Source organism: Microcaecilia unicolor, chromosome 7, assembly GCF_901765095.1.
Source record: "Microcaecilia unicolor chromosome 7, aMicUni1.1, whole genome shotgun sequence".
In the NCBI taxonomy this organism is placed as follows: Eukaryota; Metazoa; Chordata; class Amphibia; order Gymnophiona; family Siphonopidae; genus Microcaecilia; species Microcaecilia unicolor.
Window position 1 is genome coordinate 303,304,286 of NC_044037.1, and position 19,112 is coordinate 303,323,397.

The 19,112-nt window shown below is 45.6% G+C and overlaps 1 protein-coding gene across 5 annotated transcripts in view; it reads left to right on the forward strand.

Annotated features, from left to right (window-relative positions):
• Positions 1–19,112, forward strand: part of VIL1 (villin 1) — a 124,640-nt gene that overhangs the window by 92,408 nt on the left and 13,120 nt on the right. For all 5 annotated transcript variants that reach the window (XM_030209556.1, XM_030209558.1, XM_030209557.1 and 2 more), the window contains exons 15-18: positions 3,717–3,862; positions 10,293–10,437; positions 14,328–14,516; positions 16,873–16,944. In XM_030209556.1, coding sequence (XP_030065416.1) covers positions 3,717–3,862; positions 10,293–10,437; positions 14,328–14,516; positions 16,873–16,944 — 552 coding nt within the window. The remainder of the gene's footprint in view (positions 1–3,716; positions 3,863–10,292; positions 10,438–14,327; positions 14,517–16,872; positions 16,945–19,112) is intronic.

The following is a 19,112-nucleotide window of genomic DNA, read 5'->3' on the forward strand; positions in this document are numbered from 1 at the left end:
ATGGAGTGCAGAGAAGATTATCCCCTTCCCTTATCCCTGGGGTTCTTCAGACTCCTCACATTCCCTTTAGAGAGTCAGAAAGCTCCTGACTTTCTCCAGCCTACATCTCCTTTCTTGAAGATACAGGTGGCATACTGAACTGGTCAGCAGTGCTCGAATTTATGATCTAACTTCCGGAATACTGTAAATTACACAGGATGCTACCACACTCACACTTACACCAGCTCTGTAGCTGGTATAAGGGGAATGGGACTTATATACTTCCTTTCTGAGGTTTTTGCAACTACATTCAAAGCGGTTTACATATATTCAGGTACTTATTTTGTACCAGGGGCAATGGAGGGTTAAGTGACTTGCCCAGAGTCACAAGGAGCTGCAGTGGGAATTGAACCCAGTTCCCCAGGATCAGAGTCCGCTGCACTAACCACTAGGCTACTCCTCCGATCAAATCTAAGGTTCCTGTTTACAAAGCCACATGGCAATGCCAACACAGTCCACTCAAAGTGAACGGGCTGGGCTGCATTGGTGTTACCGCACCAGCCACTAGAGCAGCCTTGTAAACAGGGAGTTAAGTGTTGGTATTCTGCAGCTCTGCCCCTATCTACAACCCTTGACATATGTGCTATGAAAGCTAGGCAGGGTATTTGCAGTATAGCAGTTAGACAGCATGTTAAGAGCACATGAACTGTCCTACTGTATCAGACTGATGGTCCATCTAACCCAGTATCCTTTTTGCAATAGTGGCCAATCCAGGTTGCAAGTACCTGGTAGAATCCCACAGAATAGCAACATTCCAGGATCCCAAAGAGAAGCAAGATTCCATGCTACCAATCCCAGAGCTAAAGATCTGGCTTTCCCCAGGTCTACTATGTTACTATTACCTTAATAATGGTTTATGGACTTTTTCTCCAGGAACTTGTCCTTACCTTTTATGAAACCCAGCTACATTAACTGCTTTTACCACATGTCTAGAAATGAGTTCTGGAGCTCAACTATACACTGAGTGAAAAAAATATTTTTATTGTAATTCCTGGGAAGTGACCGGTATCTTATCATATAAACCGCTCTGAACTGAAAGACTAGTGTGAATAATAAGTTCTGGTATTATTATTATTAACGTATCTCTTAGTCTCTGTATATGTTGAAATAGTAAGCAACCAATTTGTGTATACTCGTTCTACTTCACTCAGGATTTTGTAGACCCCTATCGTATTCCCCCTCCGCCATCTCTGTTCCAACCCGAAGAGTCCTAACCTCTTTAGCCTTGCCTCATATGAAAGTCTTTCCATCCCCTTTAATTTAATTTAATTCTGGCATTTATAACCCACTTAACAATTCTAGGCAGAGTACAGTTAACTGAGAATCTACAGTAGAGCAGACTTTGATCCTGGCTACCTGGGTTCAATTCCCTCTGCAGCTCCTTGTGACCCTGGACAAGTCACTTGACCCTCCAATGCCCCAGGTACAAATAAATACCTGTATATACTATGTAAAACGCTTTGAATGTAGTTGCAAAAGCACAGAAAGACAGAATATCAAGTCCCATTAACAAGATTCCATGCACAGTCTCAAAGAGTAGCAACATTCCATATAGAACCCCAAAGAATAGCAAGATTCTGGAATCCTAAAGAGTGACAAGATTCCATGCAGAAACTCAAATAGTAGCAACATTTCATGTACAGCCTCCCAAAGAATAGCAAGATTCTGGAATCCTAAAGAGTGACAAGATTCCATGCAGAATATCAAAGAGTTGCAACATTCCATGTAGAACCTCCCAAAGAACAGCAAGATTCCAGAATCCCAAGAAGTGGAGGAGTAGCCTACTGGTTAGTGCAGTAGACTTTGATCCTGGGGAACTGGGTTCAATTCCCACTGCAGCTCCCTGTGACTCTGGGCAAGTCACTTGACCCTCCATTGCCCCAGGTACCAAAACTTAGATTGTGAGCCCTCTAGGGACAGAGAGAGCACCTGCATATAACGTGGACAGTGCTGCATACATCTGGTAGCACTATAAAAACGATTAGTAGTAGTAGTACATAGAATTGAAAAGCAGGTTACAATCAAATTGAGCATGAACTGCAAAACCATGCAAAAGAAACAGCAATTATAGTCAGATTGAGCCTTGCTAACGATACAATGTAACAATCTTCATGGAACAGTTAATTAGTCTCAATAATAAGCAAGTCTTTACAGATCCTTTATGATTCTCAACATGGGCAATTCTTTCCAGAGATTGTAAGGCATATCTTGTGGTTACTTGTTTTGGGTCAGGTACATGAGCGGGTCTGTGTGGGTGATATTAAAGTATTAATAGGATATGCAGGGTTTTAAGGGGATTGTGAGTCTAGGTCAGAGGATCAGGAATTACGTTTTAAGGAGTTCATGAGTCTTAGGTCAAAGGGTCAGCGGATTGCATAGAGTTCAGTAGTGGGCCGAGCGTTGGGATCTGTAGTATTTTTGGAAGAACACAGAACTTACCACTCATACAAAAGAAGCAATTTCTCTGTCAAAAATGTGGTAATTACACTATGGAAACCCAAATACTATCTTTTTATATAACCTTCATCACAACCGGAGAAAATAGCAAACAACATGTTAGGAGGGAAAAGCCTCTGTATGTCTGTAGTCTCAATTCTGTATTTTGAGACTCCCAGAACATAATCTTCGGCTACAAAAAACCTCCAATCTTCTTGCTTTAATTCTCCTTTTTTTACTTTAATTTTTTTAGACTGTTCACTAAAATTGGGAGGGGGTGGTAGAAGGCTTGCATTTGCTTTGTTATATAAGAATACTGCAGAGCAGTAGGCAGGGGTTACAAGTGTTTGTTCTCTGTCTCCACCTGCTGGTACCTCTGAACTGGTCTGGTAGGACTCAAGGAAAGAAAATTAACACACAAGACCAAATTTCTCCTTTGAGTTTCAGCTTTCTACCAAACATTTGTACACACATCAGGAATTAAGAGACTCATGTTCACATTCGAGCCAATCACTTGCAAGAGAATTATACCAGCATCAAATCCAAACACATCTGGGTGCCAGGAAGCCCGATCTTCTTTCCCCTTTGAAGAACACTTTGGGGGATTTACTTGCAATTATTATACAAGCTTTTTCTGGCTGTGCTCCAAAATGAAGATGGACTATTAGAAGTACCTGTATAAAATGTAAACCACTTTCATTGTAACCACAGAAAGGCAGTATATCAAATCCAATCCCCCCCCCCCATCCCCTAATCATGTCTGAAAATATTAATAGCCCCTACTTAATGCACCTACAAGTTAACAGATATACTTTTATTTGTATGTGGGGGGGGGGGGGAGTGACCGTTGGACCTTTGGATGCATCTCGATTTTCTAGATAAAAGGACGCACATATTTCTGCTTTGAAAATTGGTGCAAATCCCATAGGTAAGCATTTTTGGCTTTTGTCCCAGTAGGAACTGTTGAAAAAGTAGACCCTTAATTATAGATATTCACCTCTTCCGCTCTCCCACCCTACTAGCAGAGATGACTCTGCAGTGGTTCGATCTCTAGCACTCTGTTGGAGTTTCTGGTAATAATTCTCTAGGTCTGAGCTGCTGTGGGTTTTGTAAGTGTCAAGATTCTTCCTGAGACCTGCTCCCCACAGCACAATGGGAGGTGATGATGGAGCAGGCTGGGGGGGGGGGGGGCAGGGTGCTGTAGTTCTTCTTGTATTGATGACTTCTTTCTGGTCTTGCAGGGCTGCAGTGGTGATGAGAGGGAGATGGCCAAATCTGTGACAGAATTTATCTCCAGAGGCGAGAAGGTGGTAATAGCTGAGGGACAGGAGCCCAATGAATTCTGGGTGGCTCTTGGTGGAAAGTCCCATTATGCCAACAACAAAAGGTGAGTGAGCAGTCGGCCTAGGTCTGGAACCTGGGAGCCACCTGGGGAGGAGGGTAAGGCTTTCATGCATTCATCCTTTTAACTAGGGGACTTCAGGCATGCAAGCATAGGTAATCACTGATGGAAGGGTAAGAGTATGGTAACACCAAGCCTTACTAAGGGGGAAAGGGACATAAGTATTGCCATACTGGGACAGACCAAATGTCCATCAAGTGCAGCATCCTGTTTCCAACAGTGGCCAATCCAGGTCACAAATACCTGGCAAGATCCCCAAAAAGTACAAAACATTTTATACTGCTTATCCCAGAAATAGTGGATTTTCCCCAAGTCCATTTAATAATGGTCTATGGACTTTTCCTTTAGGAAGCTGTCCAAAACTTTTTTAAACTCTGCTAAGCTAACCGCCTTTACCACATTCTCTGGCAATTAATTCCAGAGTTTAATTACATGTTGAGTGAAGAAAAATTTTCTCCGATTCATTTTAAATTTACCACATTGTAGCTTCATCGCATGCCCCCTAGTCCTAGTATTTTTGAAAAGCGTGAACAGATGCTTCACATCTACCCATTCAACTCCACTCATTATTTTATAGACCTCTATCATATCTCCCCTCAGCCGTCTTTTCTCCAAGCTGAAGAGCCCTAGCCGCTTTAGCCTTTCCTCATAGGGAAGTCGTCCCATCCCCTTTATCATTTTCATCGCCCTTCTCTGCACCTTTTCTAATTCCACTATATCTTTTTTGAGATGCGGCGACCAGACTTACACAATATATCAGAATGCATTCTTCTCTACCATGTATATATGCACATGGTATATATATATATATATATATATATATATATATATATATATATATATATATATATATATATATACCATGATCTGTACCACATATGCTATGATCCATGTATGTATGCACATTAACGCATTACCATTTGTAATTCTGTTACCCGGAAATGGCATCCGCCACTATGGCAAATGTAAGCCACATTGAGTCTGCAAATTGGTGGGAAAATGTGGGATACAAATGCTACAAATAAAAATAAATAAATCAATAATGCTGGGAGGTGAAATGCCAGCAGAATGCATGGAACATAAGAAGATATGAGTAGCCCAGTATCCTGTTTTCCAAACAGTGGCCAAGCCAAGTCACAAGTACCTGGCAAAAACCCAATTAGCAGCAACATTCCACATGCAACATTCCATGGACGTCAGTGAGGGAATGTGTAATGCCAGGAAAGAGTATGTTATGTTGAGTATAAGCAAGTAACGGTAACACAGAAATACTATAGATATTGGAAGATAGTCTGTCCAGTTGAAATTCTTCCTCCCTGGTTCTCTACCACTTTAGGCAAATGAGCAGGTAAATTTGCAATGCCAGCATCCCACCATATCTTTTAACTGGTCCCTTAATCCTATTCCTACCCCGCACTATCTGTTTAAATTCCATCACAATTCTGGCTTCCAGCACCTTCTCTGATGGCTATTCAGTTTAGTGTCGTTTCCCTTTTTGTTTTTACAAATCACACACTTAATTCAATACCCAGACCCTCCTCCCTCATGTTTTTCCGCAAAGGTTTGCAGTCACCCAATAAGCCACCAGAACTTCTGAAGCTGTTATGTGTATATAAGAACATAAGAGTAGCCATACTGGGTTAGACCAGTGGTCCATCTAGCCCAGTGGCCTGTTTCAAACAGTGGCAAAGCCAGGTCACAAGTACCTGGCAAAACCCAAATTAGTAGCAACATTCCATGTTACAAATCCTAGGGCAAGCAGTGGTTTCCCCCATGTCCATCTCAATAACATATGGACTTTTCCTCCAGGAACTTGTCCAAACCTTTTTTAAACCCAGATATGCTAACCGCTGTTACCACATCCTCCAGCAAAGAGTTCCAGAGCTTAATTATTCGTTCAGTGAAAAAATATTTCCTTCTGTTTGTTTTAAAAGTATTTCCATGTAACTTCCTTGAGTGTCCCCTTGTCTTTGTACTTTTGGAACCAGTAAAAAATCGATTCACTTCTACTCATTCTTCACCACTCAGGATTTTGTAGACCTCAATCATATTTCCCCTCATCCGTCTCTGTTCCAAGCTGAAGAGGCCTAACCTCTTTAGCCTTTCCTCATACGAGAGGAGTTCCATCCCCTTTATCATTTTGGTCGCTCTTCTTTGAGCCTTTTCTAATTCCGCTATATCTTTTTTGAGATATGGAAACCAGAACTGAACACAATACTCAAGGAATGGTCGCACCATGAAGTGATTCAGAGGCATTATAATATTTTCTGTCTTATTCACCATCCTTTTCCTAATAATTCCTAGCATCCTGTTTGCTTTTTTGACCATCGCCGCACACTGAGCTGAAGATTTCAGCATATTATCTACAATGACGCCTAGATCTTTTCCTTGAGTGCTGACCCCCAAGGAGGACCCTAGCATCAGGTAACTATGATTCAGATTATTCTTCCCAATGTGCATCACTTTGCATTTGTCCACATTAAATTTCATCTGCCATTTGGATGCCCTGTCTTCCAATTTCCTAAGGTCTTCCTGCAATATTTCACAGTCCACATGTGTTTTAACAACCTTGAATAGTTTTGTATCATCTGCAATTTAATTACCTCACTCGTCATTCTGATTTCCATATCATTTATAAATATGTTAAATAGCACTGATCCCAGTACAGATCCTTGTGGCACTCCACTGTTCACCCTCCTCCATTGAGAGAAATGACCATTTAACCCTACCCTCTGTTTTCTGTCCAATAACCAATTCCTAATCCACACCAGAACCTTGCCTCCTGCCCCATGACTCTTTAATTTTCTCAGGAGTCTCTCGTGAGGAACTTTATCAAAAGCTTTCTGAAAATCTAGATACACTATCCAGCTTATAATTGAAAAAGAAAAACGCCTATATTGCGACCCAAATCGGGAGATAGACGTTTATCTCACAAAAACGAATAAAGCGGTATAATCAAAAGCCGAATTTCGACGTTTTCAACTGTACTCCGTCGCGGATGCGGACAAAGTTGATGGGGGCGTGTCGAAGGCGTGGTGAAGGCGGAACTGGGGCGTGGTTATCGGCCGATCAGAGATAGGCGCCTTTCGCCGATAATGGAAAAAAAATATGCGTTTTTAGCGAGAATTTAGGGCACTTTTCCTGGACCCTGTTTTTCCACGAATAGGGCCCCAAAAAGTGCCCTAAATGACCAGATGACCACTGGAGGGAGTCGGGGATGACCTCCCCTGACTCCCCCAGTGGTCACAAACCCCCTCCCACCACAAAAATATGCCGTTTCACAACTTTTTATGTTCACCCTCAAATGTCATACCCACCTCCCTGGCAGCAGTATGCAGGTCACTGGAGCAGTTATTAGGGGGTGCAGTGGACGTCAGGCAGGTAGACCCAGGCCCATCCCCCCCCCCCACCTGTTACACTTGTGCTGGTAAATGGGAGCCCTCCACACCGCCCCCCAAACCCACTGTACCCACATGTAGGTGCCCCCCTTCACCCCTTAGGGCTATAGTAATGGTGTAGACTTGTGGGTGGTGGGTTTTGAGGGGGATTTGGGGGGCTCAACACCCAAGGGAAGGGTGCTATGCACCTGGGAGCTGTTTTACCTTGTTTTTTTTTTTGTAAAAGTGCCCCCTAGGGTGCCCGGTTGGTGTCCTGGCATGTGAGGGGGACCAGTGCACTACTAATCCTGGCCCCTCCCACGAATAAATGTCTTGGAGTTATTCGTTTTTGAGCTGGGCGCTTTCATTTTCCATTATCGCTGAAAAACAAAAACACCCAGCTCACAAATTGTCGAATAAAACATGGACGTCTATTTTTTCCCAAAATACGGTTCGGTCCGCCCCTTCACGGACCCGTTCTCGGAGATAAACGCCCATGGAGATAGACGTTTTTGTTCAATTATGCCCCTCCATATCAACCGGCTCATCTTTATGCGTATGTTTATTCATGCCTTCAAGGAATTGAAGCAAATTGGTGAGGCAAGAGTTCCTTCAACTGAACCCTTGCTGACTCTGTCCCATTAAACCATGTTTGTCTATGTGTTCTGTAATTTTATTCTTTATAATAGTTTCCACTATTTTGCTCAGCACTGAAGTCAGGCTTACCGGTCTGTAATTTCCCGGATCACCTCTGGAACCTTTTTTTAAAAATCGGCGTCACATTGGACACCCTCCAATCTTCAGGTACTATGGATGATTTTAAAGATAGGTTACATATTACTAACAACAGATCAGCAATTTCATGCTTGAGTTCTTTGAGTATCCTTGGATGTATGCCAACCAGTCCAGGTGATTTACTACTCTTTAATTTGTCAATTTGGCTCAGTACTTCTTCCAGGTTCACTGAGATTTCTTTCAGTTCTTCCACATCATCAGCCTTGAAAATCATTTCCAGTACAGGCAGATCTCTTACATCTTCTTCTGTAAAGACCAAAGCAAAGAATTCATTCAGTTTCTCCACAATGACCTTGTCCTCCCTGAGTGCCCCTTTTGCTCCTCCGTGATCTAACGGTCCCACAGATTCCCTTGCAGGCTTTCCGCTTCTGATGTACTTATGTTACTATGAGTTTTAGCCTCTGCGGCAAGTTTCTCTTCATATTCTTTTTTAGCCTTCTTTATTATTGCTTTGCATCTGACTTGCCAGTGTTTTTGTTGCTTCTTATTTTCTTCATTTGGGTCCTTTTTCCATTCTTTGAAGGACAGTTTTTTGGCTGTAATAGTCTCATTTACTTCACCTTTTAACCATGCTGGCTGTTGTTTTCTCTTCTTTCCATCTTTGCAAATATGTGGAATGCATCTGGTCTGGGCTTCCAAGATGGTATTTTTGAATAATGTCCACACCTGATTTAGTGTCCTAACCTTAGCAGCTGATCCTTTTAGCTTCTTTTTAACTATTTTCCTCATTTTATTATAGTCGCTCTATCGAAAATTAAATGCAGCTACAGTAGATTTCCTTTGTGGGTTCATCCCAGATAGTAGCTCAAACATTTTATGATCACTGTTTCCCAGGGGACCCAACACTCAACCTCTCGCACTATGCCCTGTACGCCACCAAGGGTAGTTACCGGAGCTGCTCCATGTGACTTCCCCCCCCAACTTTCTTGGAAGCTGGATGTAGCCATATCATCACTCTTTATATTTTCCCCTCTTTTGTCTACTAGATTCCATATGGTTGAGCCAATGCTAAAGTCCCCCACACCCCTTCCTTTCTTCTATCAGTTACCCACATACCACTGTGTTCTGTGTCTGTCCCAAGCAGGTTTACATTCCATCACTGTTCTTTGGTTGGCCCCAAGCCCATTCTAGACATCTCCTCTCTCCTTCATGTAAAAAAGTGTTTTCTCGTTTTGATCTGAACTTTCCTTCCTCTGTTTTCAAATCATGACCCTGGTCCTTGAATTTCTCTTATTTATTTATTTAATACATTTATACCCCACATTTTCCCACCAGTTGCAGGCTCAATGTGGCTTACACAGAACCACAGGGTAGGCTACGGTTCAGAAAGTATAATTAAACACTGTAGTAGTAGGTTATTAGCATATTGGTATCATTTAAAACAATTGATAACAAAAGATAGTAAAAAGTCCATGGATTATGCTGAAAAACAGGTGGAAGTACATTAGGTTGAGTCTGTAAGGTTTGCCTTCTTGAACATGGTGGTCTTTTGCCTTCTTGAACATGGTGGTCTTCAATAGTTTTCTGAAATGTAGATAGTTCTGGGTTGATTTTCGGGTTCTAGGCAGTGCATTCCGCAGTTGCGTGCCTACGAAGGAGAAGTTGGATGCATAGGTAGATTTGTACTTCAGACCACTGCAATCTGGGTAATGTAAATTTAGGAAGGATCGGGAGGAATTGAAACTGTTTCTGGGTGGAAGATCCACCAGATCTAGCATATAATCGGGAACTTCTCCGTAAATAATCCTATGAATCAAGGTACACATCTTAAAGGTGATAAGAACAATGCCTGCTTCTTTAACTTTAATGGGGCTTGCTAAATATTTTAATGATTCTCTCATACAGAGGTTTGGGTGGGGGTGGGGGGTAACCTGCACATATAGACAGGTACAATGCTGGCCATCTTCTGGACAGACTGGATGGACCATGCTGATCCTTATGTGCCATTATGTACTATTTTAGTCTGTTTCCCCCTTTCCCTCCTCTTCTCCAGCAAGTTCCTTCTAATGTCTCTGTATGGCGGAGTCTACTTGCTTTCACTGTATGCATTCAAAGATCTTACAAAAGTTATCAAATCACGAATTTATGGTAGATGCTGAAAGGTGAAAGAAAGATCTTGTTGGACGATACCATAAGACCTATTGAGATTTCTGAAAAGGTTCTGTTTGTAGTGTGGGTAACTGAGACAGGTTTGAGAAGCTCTGTTATTCTGCTGACCAGCTCTGTTCCCCTTTCACTCTAAGATTGCAGGAGGAAAGTCAGGATGTCACTCCTCGCCTCTTTGAGTGTTCCAATCAGACAGGGAAATTCATTGCGACCGAAATCACAGATTTCAACCAAGATGATCTGGAGGAAGATGACGTGTTTCTGCTGGATACGTGGGATCAGGTGAGAGGGACTATGAAGAAGACGGTGAGGGCAATGCATACAACTTTAAGGCAGTAATGTTTCTTGAATCTTGAGACTGAGTGAGAGAGAGAGAGGATGGGACAGGGGACAACGCTTGTCAACCCAGTTCATGGGGCACTTAGCCAGTTGGGTTTTCAGGATATTCACAATGAATATGCATGAGAGAGATCTGCAGATTCAATGTGGATATCCTGAAAGCCTGACAGCCCAGGTGTCCCCAAAGACTGGGTTGAGAATGATTGTCCTAGAGACATGTTGTGGGCTTTTCAAATCTCTATTGCAGAAGGCATACTCTACGTTTTACTACTATCCTCTGTGTCTGTGCTAGAGACATTAACGCTGATTCCCTCTCCTCCCCTTGGGTGTGCTAGAGATATTTCTGCCAACCCTTCCCCAGGCATGTGCTCTATGTCTTACTGCTGCCCCCCTGCTGATCTGCTACACATAGTGAAGGTAGCTTTCAAAGGGATCTATGTACTTGCCTTGGAGCTCCCTAGATGAAAATTGTGTGATGCAGAGCAACTACATATAATCATCCCTTCACTATGTGGTCATATCCAGCTGCGGCCCTTGCTTTAAGTGGTCCAGGCGACTGCCTAGACTATGCCTGGGATTAGTAGACAATAGAGGTGCACAATATTATTTGTTGTTTTGGGACCAGAGTCGGACTCAGGAATATCCTCACAGGCCGAAGCAAGCGCAACACCAGACCTTACATTTCAGGAATAACAGTCCGCACCAGTTGTCAACTTGAACCAAAACAAAACTTTAACTCCAATTAATGAGGTAAAGACATCATTTAATATACAGGTGGCCAACATATTTACATCAGTCTCTCTGCTTCTTATGTAGTGGTGTGTGTTACGTACTGTTCCCAGATAATAGGTTCTAAGGTCTGTCAAGTTCCTTGATGGAAGACTGCAACATGCTTGTTGGCAATTTCCTGCCATCAGACTTTAATTTTCTGCAGTTGGCCCAGCATCTGTTGTTAATAATGATGTCCCCCTCTGCCTGAGATGGAACCAGTCCCTTTCCGATGGTACAGGGCAGTGGTGATCCTAGGTTAGCCGCCACCCAGGGCGGATTGCCGCTGTGCACCCCCCCCCCCAGGTGCAGCGGCGTCTGTCCCCCCAGGGTGCAGCATGGCGCCCCCTCCACAGCGCATCAAGCCCCCCCCCCCCGGGTGCATTCTTGACTGCTGGAGGGTGCAGAGAGCAGCCACGCACCTGTCGGCTCCACTGGCTCCCTGCTGCCTCTGCCCCGGAACAGGGAGTAACCTGTTCCGGAACAGAGGGAGCAGGGAACCAGCGGAGCTGACAGGTTCGTGGCTGCTCTCTGCACCCTCCAGCAGCGTGAACCCGGGGCAGACCACCCCCACCGCCTCGCCCTTCCTACGCCACTGGTAGAGGGTTTTAGCCTGGAGGGTATCCACAGTCCTAAATTCTGTCTCTTTCACCTGGATTTTACTGGGGTGCAGTGGTTCACAATAACACCACACAATGCCAGGCAGCAACTTTTCCAGTTCTGGTTCTGGTCCCAGACATCCTGAATCCTTATCAAAGCAAGTGCCTGTGATGCCTTCCCGTGGGGGTACAGGCAGGCTGATTCTTCAATTCAGAGCATAATGGCAGGAAAAATAGGAGATGACCAAAGACAAATTTGGTGGTAAAACAGGAGCTTAAATTATTTTGGGGGGAGTTCACTGCTGCAGGTAGGAACATCCCTCAAACACCAACCCCTCCTTCATTTCCATCCTCTTCTAGTGACTTCCCCAAATCTCTGGAATGTTCTGGTGCCAGAAGGTCTAAATTTCCAAGCATTCATTCATTCAAGTATTTATATACCACTTAGACCTAAGTGGTTTACAATTTCATTTTACAGGTACTGGGTCTGTCCCTAGTGGGCTCACAATCTACCATTGCCCCAGGTACTACTATTGTACCTGGGGCAATGGAGGGTTAAGTGACTTGCCCAGGGTCTCACGGAGCTGCAGAGGGAATTGAACCTGGTTCCCCAGAATCTCAACCCATTGCTGACCATCAATCAGCAGCGGGAATTGAACCCAGGTGCATTAAACAAAAGTTCATAAAAAAGGAAAACCTAGGCTTTCTAGAACAAAATACTGAAACAATCTGCAGACAGCCTGTTCTCATTGGCTGGAACATACCAAACCAGAAAAACTGCCAGCCGGCAAACACATAAGCACCGTTATAGGCGTGTTAACGTTTTTAATGCACGTTAACTATGTACGTGCCTACAATATCCCTATAGGCGCCTACATGGTTAGCACGCATTCTAAGTGTAGTCGTGCTAAAAACACTAACGCAACTTAGTAAACAGGGCCCATAAAAGGAGAACAGCAGGTATAAATTCATGCAGCTAATCTATTGAATTTCTCCCAATGTTAAGTAGAGAGGTGTGGTAGCCGTGTTAGTCCACTCTTAAAGGTTATCAATAGAAATCAAACAAAATAAAACATGGAAAAGAAAATGAGATGATACCTTTTTTATTGCACATAATACATTTCTTGATTAGCTTTTGAAGGTTGCCCTTCTTCGTCAGATCGGAAATAAGCAAATGTGTTAGTTGATAGTATATATAAGTGAAGCTTGAAAGCATTTCAATGACAGTGTAGCAAGGTGGGGGTGGGTAGGATGTATGCATAGGTACATCAAAGCATTTCATTTCATTGATAGTCAAAATATTCAATCATTCTGACTTCAAAGGTCTTACGTTCCTGTATTGTTTTAAAGTTACCTTTCAGGATTCTTACTGTGAAATCACTGTTGCATCCCCCTGTGGGCCAACACTTTACAGGACCAGGACACTGCACCAGTGATTTCACAGTAAGAATCCTGAAAGGTAACTTTAAAACAATACAGGAACGTAAGACCTTTGAAGTCAGAATGATTGAATATTTGACACCCACCAGACAGGACTTAACAAAGATCTGGGTTTTCTAGCCCATTATAAACCATAAAGTTTTTTTTTGTTTTTTTTTACATTTGTACCCCACGCTTTCCCACTCATGGCAGGCTCAATGCAGCTTACATATTGTATACAGGTACATATTTGTACCTGGGGCAATGGAGGGTTAAGTGACTTGCCCAGAGTCACAAGGAGCTGCCTGTGCCTGAAGTGGGAATTGAACTCAGTTCCCCAGGACCAAAGTCCACCACCCTAACCACTAGGCCACTCCTCCACTCCTAAAGTTGTATTGCTCTGTTTGTCACCCTCCTCTCACCTATACACCCCCATCCTGTTAGACTGTCACTGAAATGCTTTGATGTTTCACTTATATATACTGTCATCTACCAACACTTGCTTATTTCCGATCTGAGGAAGAAGGGCAACCTTCAAAAGCTAATCAAGAAATGTATTAAGTTATGTCCAATAAAAAAGGTATCATCTTATTTTCTTTTCCATGTTTTATTTTGTTTGATTTCTATTGATAACCTCCCAAGGTTACAAATGCTTTTAGCAAGTGCTAAAAGTGCAATTTTTTTACAGGTGCTTTTGAGGCTTTGTCCCATGGGGATTATCTAGGGCTATATTCTGGGTACTTAATTTTTAACTTTTAGTTTTAATTTTAAAATGTAGTAATTTTTAGGACTGTGCGGTCTTAAAAGCTGGAGTTCTTTTCTGTTTCAGTTAATTTCTTATTATACACTGCTGCTTTAAGCCAAGGGGTATAGCAAGTTTAATAAACTGTAAACTCTGCCTCTGCACTTCCCAAAATGCAGCTGGATGTTTTCTGTGTGCCTGCCCTTTCCATGTTCCATAAAAGCCCTTTTCTGTGCGTTATAAAATGACTCCTTTACGCCTTGTCCCCAGGCAGTTTTTTTCTCATCTCTTTGCTTCCCTTGTAGCTGTTTTTCTGGATAGGTACAAATGCAAATGAGAAGGAGAAGAAAGAAGCTGCCATCACAGCTCAGGAATACCTCAAGACCCACCCGAGCGGCCGAGACCCTGATACGCCCATCATCGTGGTGAAGCAGGGCTTTGAGCCCCCTACCTTCACAGGCTGGTTCCTGGCTTGGGACCCCTTCAAGTGGAATGTAAGTGTCCCAAAACAGTCGCCTTTGTCCTTGTGCCTCTTGGGGGGCTGAGTTGCCTCTGACCGACTGGGTTGGGGCTCGAGAGTGGGGCTACTGATTGAGTTGAGCAGTTGTCTGCCTGGTGGAGGAAGCCCGGATCCCAAAGTGCTTGATAATTCTTCTGCACAGCTGAAGTGGCTTTTCCTAAATTTACATGCTGGTTCCCTTTTTTCCTGGCAGGCCAATCCAGTGCTGGTTTTTCTACATTACCCGTGTGTGGTGGGGTAAAGCTAAGACTGGATCAGTCTTTTGGGAGGGAAGGTGGATCCACATGACAAGCACAGCCTTCCCGGTGCTAAAGCAGAGAAGGTCTCGCTCTGGAAGCGATTCTGGAGCTTTCTTCCCAGGCTGTTTGAGGAGTGTCCTAGTGGTGACAGTACGTGCAGGACGTCAGACTCACAGAAACAGAAGCCTGTGCGGCCGCATTGGTGATCTGCAAGGGCAGGCTTCTACATGGAATGCTGCTAGTGGAGGATTAGCCCAGTGGTTAGCAGGGCCGGTCCTAGGGTCTCTGGCGCCCCCCAGTAGACTATGAGTTGGCGCACCCCCCCCCCCCCTTTCTCTCTTCTCCCACCCTGCCCCTGTCTAGCGATTCTCCTTCGCCCCATCCCCTGCCATACCGCGCCGCCCTTGGTACTTTAAATCTTTAATTTACCTCCGTTCCAGCAGCCATGTCATTTGAAAGCCCTGCCCTGTCTCTAGCCTTCCTTCCCTTCGTGAGTTTGTTCCCTCAGAGTCCCGCCCTCGAGGAAATAATGTCAGAAGGCAGGACTGCGGAATGAACTAACGAAGGGAAGGAAGGCTAGAGATAGGGCAGGGCTTTCAAATGACGTGGCTGCTGGAACGGAGGTAGATTAAAGATTTAAAGTACCAAGGGCGGCGCGGTATGGCGGCGCCCTTGAAGGCAGGCGCCCCCCTGCGGTGCTTACCCCGCTTACCGGGTTTGACCGGCCCTGGTGGTTAGTGCAGCGGACCTTGATCCTGGGGAACTGAGTTCGATTCCCACTGCAGCTCCTTGTGACTCTGGGCAAGTCACTTAACCCTCCATTGCCCCTGGTACAAAATAAGTACCTGAATATATGTAAATCACTTTGAATGTAGTTGCAAAAACCTCAGAAAGGCAGTATATCAAGTCCCCTTTCCCTTCCCCCTTTCCCTTATGACATCACAATATCAGAAGTCAGCCAAGTATTGGGCAGTCAAGCCACTGTGACATCACTGATGAGGTTGGCTGTTATTGGTGGAATGAGGGGAGGAGTAGCCTAGCGGTTAGTGCAGTGGACTTTGATCCTGGGGAACTGAGCCTGATTCCCACTGCAGCTCCTTCTGACTCTGGGCAAGTCACTTAACCCTCCATTGCCCCTGGTACAAAATAAGTACCTGAATATATGTAAACCACTTTGAATGTAGTTGCAAAAACCACAGAAAGGTGGTATATTAACTCCCATTAACAAGATTCCAGGCACAATCTCAGAGTCGCAACATTCCATGTAGAACCCCAAAGAGTAACAACATATGGAATCCCACAGAAAGGCGGTATATCAAGTCCCATTTCCCTTTCCCATTAAGTACGGCAGCTGTAGGTGAGTTTACCGAGTTGCAAACAGCGACCAATGCACAAAATGGCAGGTAAACGAGATGCATTGAAATGTAACGGCCAATGCACAAAGGTCACTGTTAAATTTCCGTGCATGCCATCACCTTTGTGCATCGGTAGCTGTTTGAGACCCATAAGCTGTCAAGTGCAACCACCAAAGGGAGATTTTTGAGTTGCGTGGTGGAGGGGTCCAGTGCAGGGGCGTAGCCAGACAACAGATTTTGGGTGGACCTAGGCAAGAAGTGGGTGGGCACCAAGTGTTCTCCCCTTCACCCACCACCCAAAACAAATCTCAGTTGGCGGGAAAACGCTTCTTTCCACCTTAGCAGTCTGCAGCAGGCACACGCTGAAAACTGAGCATGCGAAGGTGCCAGTATCCTGGAGAATGGCGTTTTCATTACCATCAGGGGGAAGTCTTCTGCTGGCGGAGCTTGGGATCCCCACCTGCTACCGCTAATACGTGTGCTGCTGTTGGGTGGGCCTGAGCCCTAATTGGGGGGGGGCTATAATGTGCCTCCTCACTCTAGCCCCTGCCCCCCCTACCGCCGAACCACAGATATGCCCCTGGTGGAGAGTGTGAACCCCGCTCTGTTTCTCTGTGTGCAGAAATATACAGAAACATATACATACGTGAACACAGATGTTTCCATCTTGCCATCATGCCTATTGACTACCCCCCACAGTGCATTTCATGGTCTCTCTCTCATCCTTCTTGTATAGGAAACGAAGAAGTCATATGACGAGCTGAAGGCAGAGCTGGGAGACTCCAGCGTTATTGATCAGATTAACACGGTAAGAGAAGGGAGCATGCTTGGGGGCACTGCAGGCTGGTGGTTCCCCCATTTCTTACCTGTGCTGGGATTCTCTTCCCCAGTTTTATAGGCTAAGTGGGGCAGAAATGAAACAAAGAGGGTGCACGAAATTTACCTATCAGTTTCTTCATTTTCTGCATTGGACATAAGCCAGACCATCTGCAGAAAGGGCTTTCGCTAATCCTGGAAGGTTACAGAGAATGAACAATTCACAGGTGGAGCTCTGGCTTTGACTCCCAGGCTAAGTAGGCCTGGGTGTAGGTATTTGGTTACAAATGACTGGGCCATGGGCCACCACAGCTTCAAAGTGCTGGTCCAATAGCACTCGAACCCCCCTCCCACCCCCCATAGGCGTAGTTTGACTGTTTCATTTGGGGGGGGCAAAGAATGGGCGGAGCATATTAGCATATCATTTGCATATATACATATGCAAATGAATATGCTAATGTGGAGGAAGGAATAGAATTTACAGGCAAAATATCACAGATGCACATTTCAAAAAGCTGACACATTTCAATTAATAAATTATGAATAAAATACTTTTATGTACCTTTGTTGTCTGATCATTTAGTTTTTCTATTCGCTTTGGTCCCAGTGTCTTCTGTTTTATTCAGTGTCTTCTTTCCAGTAGGCTTCCCTCTGCTCCCCACCCCTCGCAGTCCCATCCATCTCTTGCTCCTTCCTTCTGCTCCCCACCCCTCCCAGTCCCATCCATCTCTTGCTCCTTCCCTCTGCTTCCCACCCCACCCAGTCCCATCCATCTCCTGCTCCTTCCCTCTGCTTCCCACCCCTCGCAGTCCCATCCATCTCCTGCTCCTTCCCTCTGCTTCCCACCCCTCCCAGTCCCATCCATCTCTTGCTCCTTCCCTCTGCTTCCCACCCCTCCCAGTCCCATTCATCTCCTGCTCCTTCCCTCTGCTTCCCACCCCTCCCAGTCCCATCCATCTCTTGCTCCTTCCCTCTGCTTCCCACCCCTCCCAGTCCCATCCATCTCCTGCTCCTTCCCTCTGCTTCCCACCCCTCCCAGTCCCATCCATCTCTTGCTCCTTCCCTCTGCTTCCCACCCCTCCCAGTCCCATTCATCTCCTGCTCCTTCCCTCTGCTTCCCACCCCTCCCAGTCCCATTCATCTCCTGCTCCTTCCCTCTGCTCCCCACCCCTCGCAGTCCCATCCATCTCTTGCTCCTTCCTTCTGCTCCCCACTCCTCGCAGTCCCATCCATCTCTTGCTCCTTCCCTCTGCTTCCCACCCCACCCAGTCCCATCCATCTCCTGCTCCTTCCCTCTGCTTCCCACCCCTCCCAGTCCCATCCATCTCCTGCTCCTTCCCTCTGCTTCCCACCCCTCCAAGTCCCATCCATCTCTTGCTCCTTCCCTCTGCTTCCCACCCCTCCCAGTCCCATTCATCTCCTGCTCCTTCCCTCTGCTTCCCACCCCTCCCAGTCCCATCCATCTCTTGCTCCTTCCCTCTGCTTCCCACCCCTCCCAGTCCCATCCATCTCCTGCTCCTTCCCTCTGCTTCCCACCCCTCCCAGTCCCATCCATCTCCTGCTCCTTCCCTCTGCTTCCCACCCCTCCCAGTCCCATCCATCCCTTGCTCCTTCCCTCTGCTTCCCACCCCTCCCAGTCCCATTCATCTCCTGCTCCTTCCCTCTGCTTCCCACCCCTCCCAGTCCCATCCATCTCTTGCTCCTTCCCTCTGCTTCCCACCCCTCCCAGTCCCATCCATCTCTTGCTCCTTCCCTCTGCTTCCCACCCCTCCCAGTCCCATCCATCTCCTGCTCCTTCCCTCTGCTTCCCACCCCTCCCAGTCCCATCCATCTCTTGCTCCTTCCCTCTGCTTCCCACCCCTCCCAGTCCCATTCATCTCCTGCTCCTTCCCTCTGCTTCCCACCCCTCACAGTCCCATTCATCTCCTGCTCCTTCCCTCTGCTTCCCACCCCTCACAGTCCCATTCATCTCCTGCTCCTTCCCTCTGCTTCCCACCCCTCCCAGTCCCATTCATCTCCTGCTCCTTCCCTCTGCTTCCCACCCCTCCCAGTCCCATTCATCTCCTGCTCCTTCCCTCTGCTTCCCACCCCTCCCAGTCCCATTCATCTCCTGCTCCTTCCCTCTGCTTCCCACCCCTCCGTCCCATCCATCTGTTGCTC